This window comes from Melopsittacus undulatus, chromosome 6 (genome assembly GCF_012275295.1).
Source record: "Melopsittacus undulatus isolate bMelUnd1 chromosome 6, bMelUnd1.mat.Z, whole genome shotgun sequence".
Taxonomy (NCBI): Eukaryota; Metazoa; Chordata; class Aves; order Psittaciformes; family Psittaculidae; genus Melopsittacus; species Melopsittacus undulatus.
The window spans coordinates 28,839,029-28,852,228 of record NC_047532.1 but is presented as its reverse complement, the minus strand read 5'-3'; the positions used below and the strand labels follow the sequence as shown (position 1 = coordinate 28,852,228).

General features: G+C 46.3%; 1 protein-coding gene across 2 annotated transcripts in view; it reads left to right on the top strand.

Annotated features, from left to right (window-relative positions):
* The window catches only part of PRRX1 (paired related homeobox 1), a 43,283-nt gene extending 30,416 nt beyond the window's left edge, over positions 1-12,867 (top strand). The window contains exons 3-5 of one of the 2 annotated variants that reach the window (XM_034063841.1): positions 3,426-3,601; positions 4,196-4,377; positions 9,065-12,867. In XM_034063841.1, the coding sequence (XP_033919732.1) occupies positions 3,426-3,601; positions 4,196-4,377; positions 9,065-9,203 (497 nt within the window). In that variant the 3' untranslated portion in view covers positions 9,204-12,867. The remainder of the gene's footprint in view (positions 1-3,425; positions 3,602-4,195; positions 4,378-9,064) is intronic. The other variant, XM_013128550.3, reaches the window with a different exon arrangement.
* The last annotated feature ends 333 nt before the right edge of the window (positions 12,868-13,200 follow it).

Sequence of the window (13,200 nt, the reverse complement as noted above, 5' to 3'; positions counted from 1 at the left end):
TATCGTTTAGGAGCAGTTGAAAATGTTTTGGTGCATCCTAGAAGTGCATTTGTGTACAATGCCAGGATTTTCATGTCATGGCTGAATTTAGAAATAACACAGGAAAACACAAATGTGGAAACAGGAAACAAAATCCTCCAGCCCAACATGAAAGGTTGGGATTTTGAAATTAAACTCCCACATTTTCCACCATCACGTTCCTGAGAGAAGAGCTTGTGTTTCGATCTCTCTGGGGGATGCATTTGCAGGCAGCTCAACTTTTGAGAACACTGCTTGTAATAAAATATTTCTGATTAAAAGAATGTTGGTGAAAGACTTCTGATATATCTAAAAAGCTCTAGTGCTGTTTTCCTCTTCTCTCCATTTCTGCTGACTCCAGTCACCAGTGCTGTCAACACTGTTTAGGAATACCATTTTTCAGTGTTCAGCATTGTTTCCTGATAAAGAAATAATGACAGGAAAAACAAAATACCCCACTGACATGTTGAAGGCAGCCAGTGACTGCTGTGAGCAAGGTGACATTGGCAGATATCTGGGGTTTAGGTGTCTGCAATATCTTGTTAACAGTTTGTAATCAACATATGGCATGTCTGCATGGCAAAACGCAAGGAATAATCAACCCAGCAGCACTCTGGGCTAATATGGCTATTACTATTTTTTTCCTGCGATCCATGTAACTTCTGTAGACATTTGGATCTAGCTGCATTGTGATGTTTCAGAGGTGTGGTGAAAGGAGACCTCAAAATCCCAACACCCCTGTCAACAGGCTGCGCTTTGCTGTCGAACCACCTCCGTCCAGCTACATCCTGTTAAAAAAAGGGGGTGATTCATATCCCTGCTCCACACCAGCTGATGCTGGAGGTGCATTAGCCAACAGTGACCCAACTGTGAGTCACTGCAATGTGGCCACTGCCTGCAACTTTCCGTTTCTTTGCCCATATTTGGGTCCAGTAATTATGAGGTGAGCTGTGAATCACCAGTGTCTCGCTGTACACTGGGAGGAAACCAGGCAAATTGTGTTAACGTACTTGGCAAGAGGGATTCTTGTTCTCCAGTGTTTTACAGGCTTTGGCCCTTCTTCTTGCTCCCCAGAGTGATGTGCTCACCTTTCTTCATGTGTAACTGTCACACAGGATTTGAGCAATGGCCAGACAGCCTTGGGCTTGGGCTCCCTCCAGCCAGGTGTCATCTTCAAAGGCCTGGTGGGGATTCCCTAGGGGTCTCAAAAGCTTTTATTGATTTGTTCATCCAGTCCACATAGGCAGGTTTTAGATCATAAAACAGCATCAAATGGATAACTCAGAAGGAGGCCAGACACCCATGTTGACATTGGCCTCTACGACAGTAAGGTCTTGTAATGTTTCTGCCATTCAGAGGGATGATCATGCCCTGAGGTTTATTCTTCACTGTTTGCTGTATTGTGTAGCGCAAAGTGGCACAACTGTGTCAAAGCTGTCCAGTAGAGCCAGAGGAAAATCACTGACCTTTTTTGTAAAGACTTTGATGATGAGCCAAGAGAGAAACGTGCAGGACTTCTTTATAAGGAACAGTCCCTTTGACAGCGCTAAAACCCCTACCATGTAGAAATGCATGCATGGTGTTCTGCACAAGAAGAGGTTAAATCCCAACCTGCTGTTAAAAACTGGTCTCCAAATACTGGTTCTCAAATAGAAGAAAACTGAGGTTGTATTTTTGCACCCAGGAATTCCCAGGCTGGAAAAGAGTCTTCTGGGGATCTTTAGGCTGTTGGAGAAGGATTGGGAATGGAGGAGCTGTAAACCTGCAGGAATTTGAAAAACCTACTTTAATTTGAGAGGAATGTCCTTTTGTTCCTAAATGGATGGGCCTTGCTCCAAAGGCCTTCAGGTGCCCTAACTGTTGCCAGATGGGCTGTGAAAAGCAGCACAAACAGGTGGTGAGGACAACAACCACAGACTTTAATTTCCTTGTCAGCTTCTCCCTGTGCCTTACATACCCCCTGAAGAACAGGAGGATGAGGGAGCTGTCATTTTTGTATATGGCAAAAGAAATGACTATAGAGGGGACATTCTGCAACTGTATATAGCAGGTCAAGCCCTTGGACTCTCAGTGGTGAGATTGTCATCTGGGCCAAGGTGTGCAGTGATTAACTTAAAATATAATGCACTCATATATGCATTGTTAGATACAATGACTGATAAAATTAAAAGCATCCTGGCATATATATTGGCTCAGATTCTCCCAGGTGTAACTACTGTTCTGCCACGTAGGGCAGTGGGACCATGCTGACATTGCCCAGCTGGGGCTACACCCAGTGTGCTCGGGAGCATTGATAGCTGGGGCTGCAGGAGCACAAGAAGTCTTGATGGTTTGGTGAGACCCCACACACTGGAGCACTTGAAGAGGGATGAGTGCAAGGGAATGTCATGCTAGTCCTGCAGCCTGAATGGGGCTGTTTCACAGAGCCAGTAGTGGTCTCCTGCTCCTGCAGGCTCGTGCCTTGCTCTCTTGCTCTCCACTTCCTTCGGAGTGGCTTCCCATGGTAACTGAAGCGTTTTCTGTGCATGACTGGTGTGATGAGTGAATACACTTCAGTATAAGTAGGGTAGAAGCAAAACCAGTTTCATAGCCTCCAGATTGCCCTAATAAAGAGCACTCAAGCCCCCAGATCTCACTGCTTACCAGTACCTGCAAGTGGCCGTGCATTGATACCTTCATTGCTGCTGCTACATAGGGATGTGCAGCAGCAGCACTGGGAAAAAGAGAGATGATGCAGAGCAGGTATTTGCCAGTAAAAGCCATTTTGTGGTTATCTCAGCACTGATGTCACTCCAGTGATGGTAGGTAAGCACAGGTAGTAGTGATATGTGTGACTCCAGACATGTGGATATATTGATTTGTTATTGGAGTAAATAGAAAGCAGGTACAAAACAATATGAGCTCTTATGGGATGCACAGTTTGTTGTTTGCCACATTGCTGGTTTGGGCAAGGCAAAGACTGTGATGGAGAATGCACAGCTGTTCTTCAGTCTCGCCCCAGAGAGCTGTATTATGTCCCAGTAAGGGCAGTCCGTGGAAATTTGAAGCCAAGAGAGCAGGGGTTCGTGATTCTTATGGCTAGAAAATGTTTCTAAGGTTGTTTGGAATGCTAAGATGCATTTTGGGCTCTTTTGTTTCTTTTTAGAGATAAGGAATCTGAGGCATGGGGTAGCTTGAAAGAGCTGGTACAAGTCTTACAAAATTATCCTGGGAAATAAATGCTGGGGGTCAATGCACTTTCCACCTGCTTTTACATGAGGACTAACATGGCATGATTAAGGTGTGGTGTTGATATTTTGCAAACCTCTTCTTAAGTCCTTTGTGCTTTGAAACCATTGAGGTTATTCACCCCATTGCTGTGGGATCTGAATGTTCTAGCCTTTCACATCTCCAATTGTCTCTCCTAGATGATCAGCTGAACTCAGAAGAGAAGAAGAAAAGAAAGCAGAGGAGAAACAGGACTACCTTCAACAGCAGCCAGCTCCAGGCATTAGAGAGGGTCTTTGAGAGGACACACTACCCTGATGCCTTTGTACGGGAAGACCTTGCACGCAGGGTCAATCTCACTGAAGCCAGAGTTCAGGTAATCACCACAGTTTGTATTGAGACACACCTCACCTGAGGAGGGGTTATCAGGCCGTTCCAGTACCGCAGTAGAAATCCCTGAGGTCTGTATGGCACACTAGGGTCACCAAGCTTCTGCTGTCTTGAAGACCCAAGCGTGCCATGCCTTGAGGAGGACTGCCAAGCTTGATCTGCCACCATACTTACCACCTGCCCTGTCAGATGTGTTCAAGACCAAGATGTTGGATGTCCTGTGCTCAGGCTGCTCACATGATCTTGAGCTGCTCAGCTCTTAGCTTGCAAACCTGCAGCTTCTGAAGGTCTTGTAAACCATAGAACACGATGTGTTTTACAGCACTCCCAGGCCTAGCTGCCTATAGCACAGGACAGACCTGGTCCCACGGTATCCTCACTGAGCTAGTTCCTTGTGTAAGGTCTTTATCAGGGCAGACATAAGGCTTGTCTTGTCATTATAGTTTCCAGTGACAGGCATGCCAAAACAGCATGCTTTTACAGAATCATGTCTTGCCCAGCAGGGCAGAGGTGGTATGGTGAAAGAGTGTCACAGCAGAGCTGGTTGTGATGGCTAGTGTGTCTGTGCTTCCCACCCCAGGTGTGGTTCCAGAACCGGAGAGCCAAGTTTCGCCGGAATGAGAGGGCGATGCTGGCCAGCAAGAATGCCTCTCTGCTCAAATCCTACTCAGGGGATGTGACCGCCGTGGAGCAGCCCATAGTACCTCGCCCAGCTCCAAGACCCACTGACTATCTCTCCTGGGGTACCGCTTCACCTTACAGGTGAGTGAATAACCCATCTGGGGCTGACCAGTTCTGGGCATGGTATAGAGCAGCCGGAGAGTGGCCTTCAGACAGCTCTAAAATGATGTTTGTGTTTACGTGGGGCAACTGGAGTATACAGCAGTTTGTCCACCCCACTGATTTTCTTTACCTATTCGCATTCCACTCCATATCACTGCCAGGCATGCAAGGTGGGCTTGGTTCAGCATTGTTGTGGCTTTCTGGGAGATTGAGGCTTCTTTTTTGGTGGTGTCTCTCTGCAGGTCAGGAAATTTCAAGAGAGGATCAGGTATAAATAAATGGAAACAGAAGGGGTTGCACTTGCTTCCCTAGTGCCTCCAGTTTAAAGCAAGGAAGAAACATTTCCGTGGGACACACAGGTCCAGGGTAAAGTGATGGCAGAATACTTGAGGAAGCTCAGCCCCCACACAGCGGCCAGAAGAGGGAGTTCTGTGGCTGTATCATGGCAGTCAATGGTTGGGATGCATGGAAGGGCTGGGAACTCGTTCTATGCATGTTGCTCCCAATTCTCCCATCAGTGATCAGCATTGAACTGGTGAGCAATTTCTTTCTAGTTGCTACAGCACAAGCGTATATATGTACTAGGTGTGCCATTGTGCTGTGCTGTGGTTTGCCCACAATAAGGACCAGGTGTCTCTGGATGATAGACTCATCTTCAGTGTTCATCTGTGGCCAGTGCTGCTGAAGGGGTAGCAGGAAAGAAGTGCAGATGTGGCAACCCCAGTCTGCTCAAAGGATCTGGGATGTCCATGCACATCACAGGTCTCCCTGTCCTCCGTGCCATGCACAGCCCAGCAGGAACTGGGTGTGGACACAAGATCCACAGGCTGCATTGTTTTGCTGGGAGTCAGCTGGCTTATACGCAGTTAAAAATGAAGTTGGTGGGTATTTTCTAGCACAGCAGCTCCATTGTTGGTCAGGACCTTGGAGCTTTTGGCTGGATTTCTTCGTGTTCATCTCGCTTGGTCACAGCCATCTTCCCACTAGCTCAGGAGCCACACTATACCCAGGACCCCTCTTCCTTGGTTCCTTCAGTGCCATGAGGTCCTCATCCACCCAGAACAGAAGTCATAGGTTCACCCACTCCAGGTACTGAAAAGGATGGTTTTGGTGACCACTAATGTGGTCTTAGAGATGGCCTTTATCCTTTGGATTTTAGCTGAGGACTGCTGTCTGGCAAAATCCCCCTTTTGGGGTTAAGGCTTTCACTCTGTGAGTTGCTCCTTGGTGTAGCATCTTAGGGAGGAGTCCGGGTGGTGAGTTCATGGGAGAGAAGCACGGGGCCTTCTCCACCCAGCAGAGACTGCTCTGGTCACAGTACCAGGTCCGTACTGAATGCTCGTGACTTATTTCTACCTCTCACACTTTCAAAAATAGATCGTCCCTCCCAAGATGTTGTTTACACAAGGGTCTTCATAGCAGCCTCTAGGAGAAGACCCTGCAAAGGTAACTGCTGGGGGCACACTGTCTGGGCTGTCTGGGTACACTCTGGGCAGTGAGAAGCCCAAGCCATTTGGGATGTATGAAAGGAGAGGGAGAGAGAATGGAAAGCCTGAGGGATTAGTTTTTCTCCCCCTGAGGTCCACACCTGGCTGTTTCTCTCCATGGTATGAAGATGGATCCTCACTGTCTTGATATCTTGTCTTAAACCAAGATGTTTCAGCAAAGACATTTGTAGCTTACAGCTTTCCCTGCTGGCTGACACGACAAATCAGGATGGACTGTCACCCTCCCACTGGGTACAGAGTAGGGGTAGGAGAGGAGTAGAAGGCATTGGCAGAGGAGCAAAGCAGCTGGTTTCCATGCTGTGGGTTGGTCAGGACTCTCAGACACTTTATGCTCCCTAGGCTTTCTAATCCTACTGGTCATCTCGTAACAGTCAGATTCATATTCAAAGGCACTTGGGCCAGGTTGTCACAGCTTTATTAAAGCTTTGAACTGAGTAGTGTTATTAAAGTGTTGGACACTTGGAGAAAAACATCCATGCAGAGTGTTTGCATGTCCCTCTGCTCCCTCCCCACCTTCCTCTTGCTGCTGTACCAGCCCTTGACTAACAGCTAGTCCCAGAGAGGGCTGAGTGCTGCATGGTTGGTGCTGGTTTTACTCTCAGATCTGGGGAAAGTTTTCAATCACTGTGTTTATTCTCCAAATACATTCAGCCACAGGTCAACCAAAGCTATTTGCGGATCCGTGCCACATAGATAGCCAAGTAGATACTGTTATTTTTTTGAAGTTGAAATGTTTTGCTTAGACATTTTTTAGCATAGGTTCCTAAGAAAACAGGACTAGCAGTCGTGCTGTCAGCCTGCATTTCCCACTCCAACAACCTTTGACTCCATGGGCCACTGAAACCCATATTTGAAAGAAGGATTTTAGGCCTCAGAAACATAGAATCGTAGAACAGTTAGGGCTGGTAAGGACCTTAAGATCATTATGTTCCTCTGTGTTTCGTGAAAGCAGGCAGCTGAGTAGAGGAAGGAGATTCTTTCTATGCCTGAATAGGGTGGAGGGAGGTGGGGCAGGAGGGTGAATTCAACCCTTATTAGAACCTGGAGAGTCTCTGGAGCAACCATCAAACTAGACCGATGTTTGGAGACAGCCTTCTTGTGTAATGCTCCTTGTGGAATAACTTGCTAAAAGAGAGTGTTTCTGGAGGTTTTTGGTTTAGCAGAGATTTCACTGGACAGCTGTAATGTTCCCTACACCTCTGGGGAGCTGAGAGCAGGAGGCTTCCATGAGTTTTGGATCAGATTTGAGTAGCAGTCTGGTTTTGAATGGGGACAGTTTATAGCCAAGACTGAAAATTCTTATTTTATCTAATCTAGAGTATCCTTGAGGCTCTTCTAATTTCTTCCAGCACAAAAACATGGTGGAGATGCACCCTGGGGAAGCAGGTGGGAACGGGTGTTTGAGCAGCCACCAGCTATGCATCTGAAACTTTGCAATGCCTCTGCAGACAGGGCTTGGCTTCTCCTCACATTGCTGATGACTTATGAGGGTAAAGTCACCAACCCAGCCACAGAGAGGGAACTGAGGGGGTGCACAGCTGCATGGGGAGGGCTACAGGCACCCTGATCTATCACGTCCTGGACCCTGGCAAAATGCAGCTGATGCACCCCAAGCTGGCCTGAGTCAAGCCTGTATTTTGATGTGTGCGTTCTAATCTCTCTGTGTCCTTCTAGTACTTGTTAGATATTCTCCAAGTGTCCCGAACATTTGCTTTTCTGTGGAGTTTTCAGTGCTTTCCCCTGAATGGGTGTAAGCAGCTTTGTATCTACAAGTCTTACCTGTTATTTCCATGTGTGTAAGCTATTGTGTTTCCACTGCTCTTGAAGCAAAGATGACAGTTTCCCCCTGAAGAAGTTCTTTCCCTGATACTAAAGTGGAAAATAGGAGTCATTTGGCTTGGGATGTGACCTACAAGTATTAGGTGGTCTGGATCTCCTGGAAGCTGAGGATTCAGACAGTACTGGATTGCATTTAAATTTCTGGCAGGTTAGCTCTGTCCTATGAAGTCAAGAGATACCAGCAGTGCTTTGGGGCAAACATTCATGCCCACAGACTGGATCTGTTTGTGCAGCAGATGCCTACGTTCCTCAAGGGAGAGTTGCTGTTGCAAAGGCTCTTCCAGATGAGGAGATCAGCCCTGGAAAACAGAGAGAAAAAGGAAAATTAAAAAGAAAAAAGGTCTTCTTAGGCTGTGGGTCGGGGAGAGCCTTTCCCAGAGCCTCAGGTGGGAGCCACCCAGGCAAGCAGATGGAAGGGGTCAGTACCAGAGCTGTGCTTGCTTCCATGAGGGCATTTGTGGTTTCCTCTGGAACATGCTGGCTGTGTTAAATGGGCACCTCTGGTTCATGTTTTTCAAATGGTTTTGATCTGTGGACCCCTGTGTAAGAAATGCAGCAGGGTCAGATGGCTTGCTTTTTTTGGGGGGGGGGGGGTTGCTTTTCACAGAAATCTGGGACACATGGGTTAAACAAGTTTTCTAGTGGTCTGGAAGGCAGATTGGCAAATATTTGGTAGGATAAGAAAGAACTCCGATCTTTGTTCAGCCTCCACTGGCAAATGTAATGTTTTCAATGAATAAAGTCATGATCCAAAGGGAGAAAATATGTTTTGGTTTTTCTTTTTTCCCTCAGCCTTTAGGGCATGTTCTTTATGATCAGCTGAAGTTTTGAAGGAAAAAAATGTGGAAATTTTCATTCTAAAAGGCTAAACCCAAAAAGCATCACAATTGTTGAAAGGGTTTTTTCCCAGAGCGTTTCTTTAATGTAACATGTGTTTCAGAAGTGACGTGATTTCACAAGCAATAAAACCAGCAACTGCTCTCATCAAAAAAACATTGCCTCCAGTAGGAATACTTATAAGGACAATGGTCTGACTGGTAGGCTGGGAGCCCTGACCTTGTTGTAAACCTTTTGGGTTAGAAAATAGGAAATGGAAATTTTCCTGTTGACTTCAACCATCTTTGGCATCAGCTGTCCCTGGGTAAGTGAACTGCAGTGGAGAGATTCACAGGGGTGCTAAATAAAAGGTAGTGATCATTCCCTGCTCACATCCTGCAGGTACAGAAACCCCAGGGTTTAACCTTGCTGTGGTGCATGTCTGCTCTCTGCATGGTGTGAAGACCAATCTGACATGATGTTTCTCTCTTTCTATCCCACAGTGCCATGGCCACTTACTCCGCCACGTGTACTAATGCCAGCCCAGCACAGGGTATGAATATGGCCAACAGTATTGCCAACCTGAGACTGAAGGCAAAGGAATATAGTTTACAGAGGAATCAAGTGCCCACAGTCAATTAATGACTGGAGGCATCTGCCTTGCAGAAGGAGAAAATACAACAGCACCTGTCCTGCTTTGCAACTTGTCTGTGCTAAAAGAAAAAAAAAAAACAACAAAACCCACACACACCAAAAAAAAAAAAAAAAAAAAAAAGAAAAGAAAAAGATTAAAAAAAGTCAACCCTAACCCAGAACTGACACAGGGACCAAACTGGGAGCAAACTGAACCGCTCATGAGTAACAAGGTTCCTCCTTCCTTTTGGGATAATGCCACCATTTTTATTTTTCTTGTAATTGTCAGGTTTATTGCTTCTGCTCAATATACTATGAGCTTCTTCAGTAAGGGACAGTCTCATCCTTGTTGGTTTCCATTTTCATATGGGACTGCAAAAAAACCTCGGCTGATCTCAGCCCATGGACATATCCCACCCACCATCATGCTGAGATACAAAGCTTGCTCCTCTCCTCCCTGTCCCAGCTCACCCTAGAAGAAGTTTTTTGGTCACAGCTTTCTGTTGTATCCACCTGACCCTCCATCCCTCCAGTCCCCTGTGCCACAGAGGCAGCACCGTTACCATTAGTCTGCAGGAAACCCATTAGTGCAACGAGATGGGGTCATCCTGCCCTGGTTGCCTGGACCAGTCTGATACATGAGGAAGACCTCCTTAGGCTTTGCAGCGCTTCATTGCTTTCTTGAGTATTCCCAGCACTGCTCCCTCAAAAAGCCAAAGAAGACAGAAAAGCCAACATGGGTGTGAAGTTGGGGGTGGGGAGCCTTCCGGAGGGATTGCTCTGTAGTGCCAAGAATAGGACTGTTAGGACACTCCTTTCTATGCCTTACAGTTTGCGCCACAGGGAAAGGCGTTGTCCAGATGCATTTGTTTTATATATACTGTATATATTTATATATATAAGATAATACGTGCAAGCTTGGTTGGTGTTTTTTATTAAACAAAATAAAATCCATTGAAAATGTTTGGGATGTTTGTGCTGCATCCAGGTTCCTGGAGCTGTGCATTGAAATTCCAGCCACAGACACCCTTGTCAGAGCTCTTCTCTGTAGCTTTGATCAGCACTTGAAATGACCACCTCACATCTTCTCATGAGAAACTCCAGAGATGTGGCATTGGAGGGAGCCATGGTCCTTTGCAGATTTCCCCATGGAAATTTGCAGCTTTATAGAATAAGACAAGGTTCTCCTTTCTGGTTGGTTAGGTTCATGTGGCTCTTGAGAACACTCAAGGATATCCCGATGGAAAGTCTCAGACAGCCCCTCTGAGGACAGCTGATGTCTCGGCAGGGAGCATCCCACATGAAGACCGTATTTCCCTCCAGTTCCAATAACACTGCCCACTACGACTTGTCCTATAGTCTTAACTACTGTCCTTTGTTCTCCTTACCTGCTGTTCTCCCTCTGGAACCTACAGAGCTGATTAGGAGCTGATTTCCTTCTTTCCATAAAAAATACACCCAATGCAACCCAGAAGAGGTTTCTTCTTTCCAGGCACCCTGAGGAATTTAGGATCTTCCATGTTGCTGGTGATGCCTGCCTCTTTCAAATCTGAGGGGATAATTTGATGTATTTATTGCAAACAGTGCTTGTGCAGGAGACTTTTTGCCATGGAGTAGTCCCACTGAAAGCAGCAGAGCTACTCTGTGGTCCAGGCTGGACCATAGAGGAAGGATAATGAAGGGCAGTCATGAAGCATACTTCTGGTAAAGTGGCTTAGGACTCCATCTTGGTGTTTCCTGCAGACACACTGGGCATGTGTAGATGTCTGTGAGTGGGCTTTGATAGGCTAAACCAGCAGGTTGCAGGAAATGAGAAATAAATCTCTTTAAAGTGAAGGTGAAAATTAAACTGGCAGAGAATGAATGGAAATCCAGTCAAAGTGTTTGAACTAACACTGGGAAAAAAGTCCCAAATCCAAACTAGTGTAAGTTATGTTCATGACTGTGTTGCTCCTGAGTTGTTGTTGGGTTGGCGTTTTTGTTTCTTCTCAGTGTATGGATATTTGGGGGAGGGGAGGAAATAAATTTAATTGTGACCAGGACAAAAAGCTAAAGATCACACATCACACTTGCAGACAGAACACCAGCAGGGGAAGTGAGGCTGGGCAAGCGATACATCTTATGAAATCCATAATGTTCTGTTTAATCCCTTTTTTGGCCTTCTGTAGTCTGGAGAAGCTAAGGTCTCTAAAGTCTATAAGCCAAAATATTTCTGTCATGAGTAGTGTGGTTCCAGCTCCTAGAGCCAAGTGATCACATTGGAAAACTCAGCCTTCACTTAGAAACTCACGCTTGATTTCTGTGCCTACACAAACAGAGAAGACTATGGAAGAACATGTCCTGCACGATCAGAAAGAAAAATGACCCAGTGCAATGTAACATTATTCAGAGGCTGATGAGTGCCTTAGCCTGATGCTTTCTCCTCTCTGTGCCTTGCTGCCCTCCTCTGCAAACACCAACATCCCAGCAGTGACGGCAGCCTGAACAAGCTTCCATGTGGTGGCCATTGTTCCTCAGTTTCAGTGCCTGAGTTTCCACTCTGGATGTTTCAGCTGTTTCCTTCAGCGTCTTTTTGGCCAGTGGCTTTCCTCTAGTCTTTGCTCACCTTTTCTGCAGAATTAAAATCACCTTGAGCAACTTTCATTGGTGTCTGTGTTCAGGCATCTGTTTCTGAAGTTAGCAAAGAGATGGTTCAGAGAGCATGGAGCTCCTGATATCCCATTATTCATCTGTGGACAGAGATATCAATTCCTACCCCCACCCTGTGATGCTTACATGGAGGGGCTCACATAAATGCCTGTGCAAACCTTTCTTCACCCTCCTCGCTTTATTTGTGTGAGGAATTGAACTGACTTGCATGGGGCTGTTCCTGCAGGAAGCTTATGTAAGCTTTTGCACTTCCAGTTTTAGTTGGGTCTTGCCTTGGTTTGGGCTCCCTGGTTGGGAATGCCATCACAGCTGACTCGGCTGTTGTCAGTCCAGATGAGAGCTTTACACCACTTTTGAGCTGGGTGACATCAAGATGTAAACCAGAGCATCCAGGAGAATATTGCTTTGCTTACATGGATTTGCTGAGCTGAGTCCAGCTGGGTGAATGGACAGGTTTTGTTGTTTGTTTCTTAATTGCTGATAACCTCAGCCAATGGGCAGTGTCTATCTAGCTGTCTATCAAGCCAAAGCAAAATTTTGTGACTATATGTTTAATCTCTATTTTATTGAACCATGTAAATATATGTGCAAATTAAGGACCTTGTCATGAAAGCATGGAGTTCTCCAGGGTTTTAACACTTTCAGTTGCAGCTCCATGAAGCTGCGAAGGTTACCCCAGTTATCACTGAGTTTAGGTACCATTCAGGGGAGAAAAATGTCTTGAGGCACATTTCTCATGGCTGCTCTGTAAGAATGCTGCTTTCTCAGCCCTCTTGCTCCCCTCCCCCAGAAATATGTGGCTGATTCCCTCTAAGTGGGATTTTTGAGCATGACAGGGATGCATGATTGATGGGCTGGTGGAGCTTGACACATGAAGCCATGGGAGGTGTTCCCAGATGGAAGTGTATGCTGTAAATTATATCTTGCTTTGTGATGTAAAATGTACAGTGTTTGCACTAGAATAGAAATTATCATTTTCAATAAAAGGGGAAAAAAATTCCCCAATGCTTTCCATAAGCTGCCACACATGTGTCACGTGTTGCTGCCCTGAGGTGTCCTACAGCACTGGCTGGGGCTGGGAACATGCTGGAGCTTTGCTTGGGGCTGCCTGCACTGCAGCCTTATCTTGGGAATGCCATGCAGACAGTTGGAGGACTGCAGAGAGACCCCAGTGGAGATGGGGACCCCTCTGCAGCGTGACCTGTGCAATCCAGACAGTGAGCCAGGCAGAGATGGACACTGTGTCCAGACGCTGCCAGAGCCACAGGATCCTTCTGCCAACAGAGGCAGCTGCAAATGAGTTCAGCAGAAGCGTAAGGCAGGAAGCATCCACAAAGACTTCTAAATGAGGTGGTTT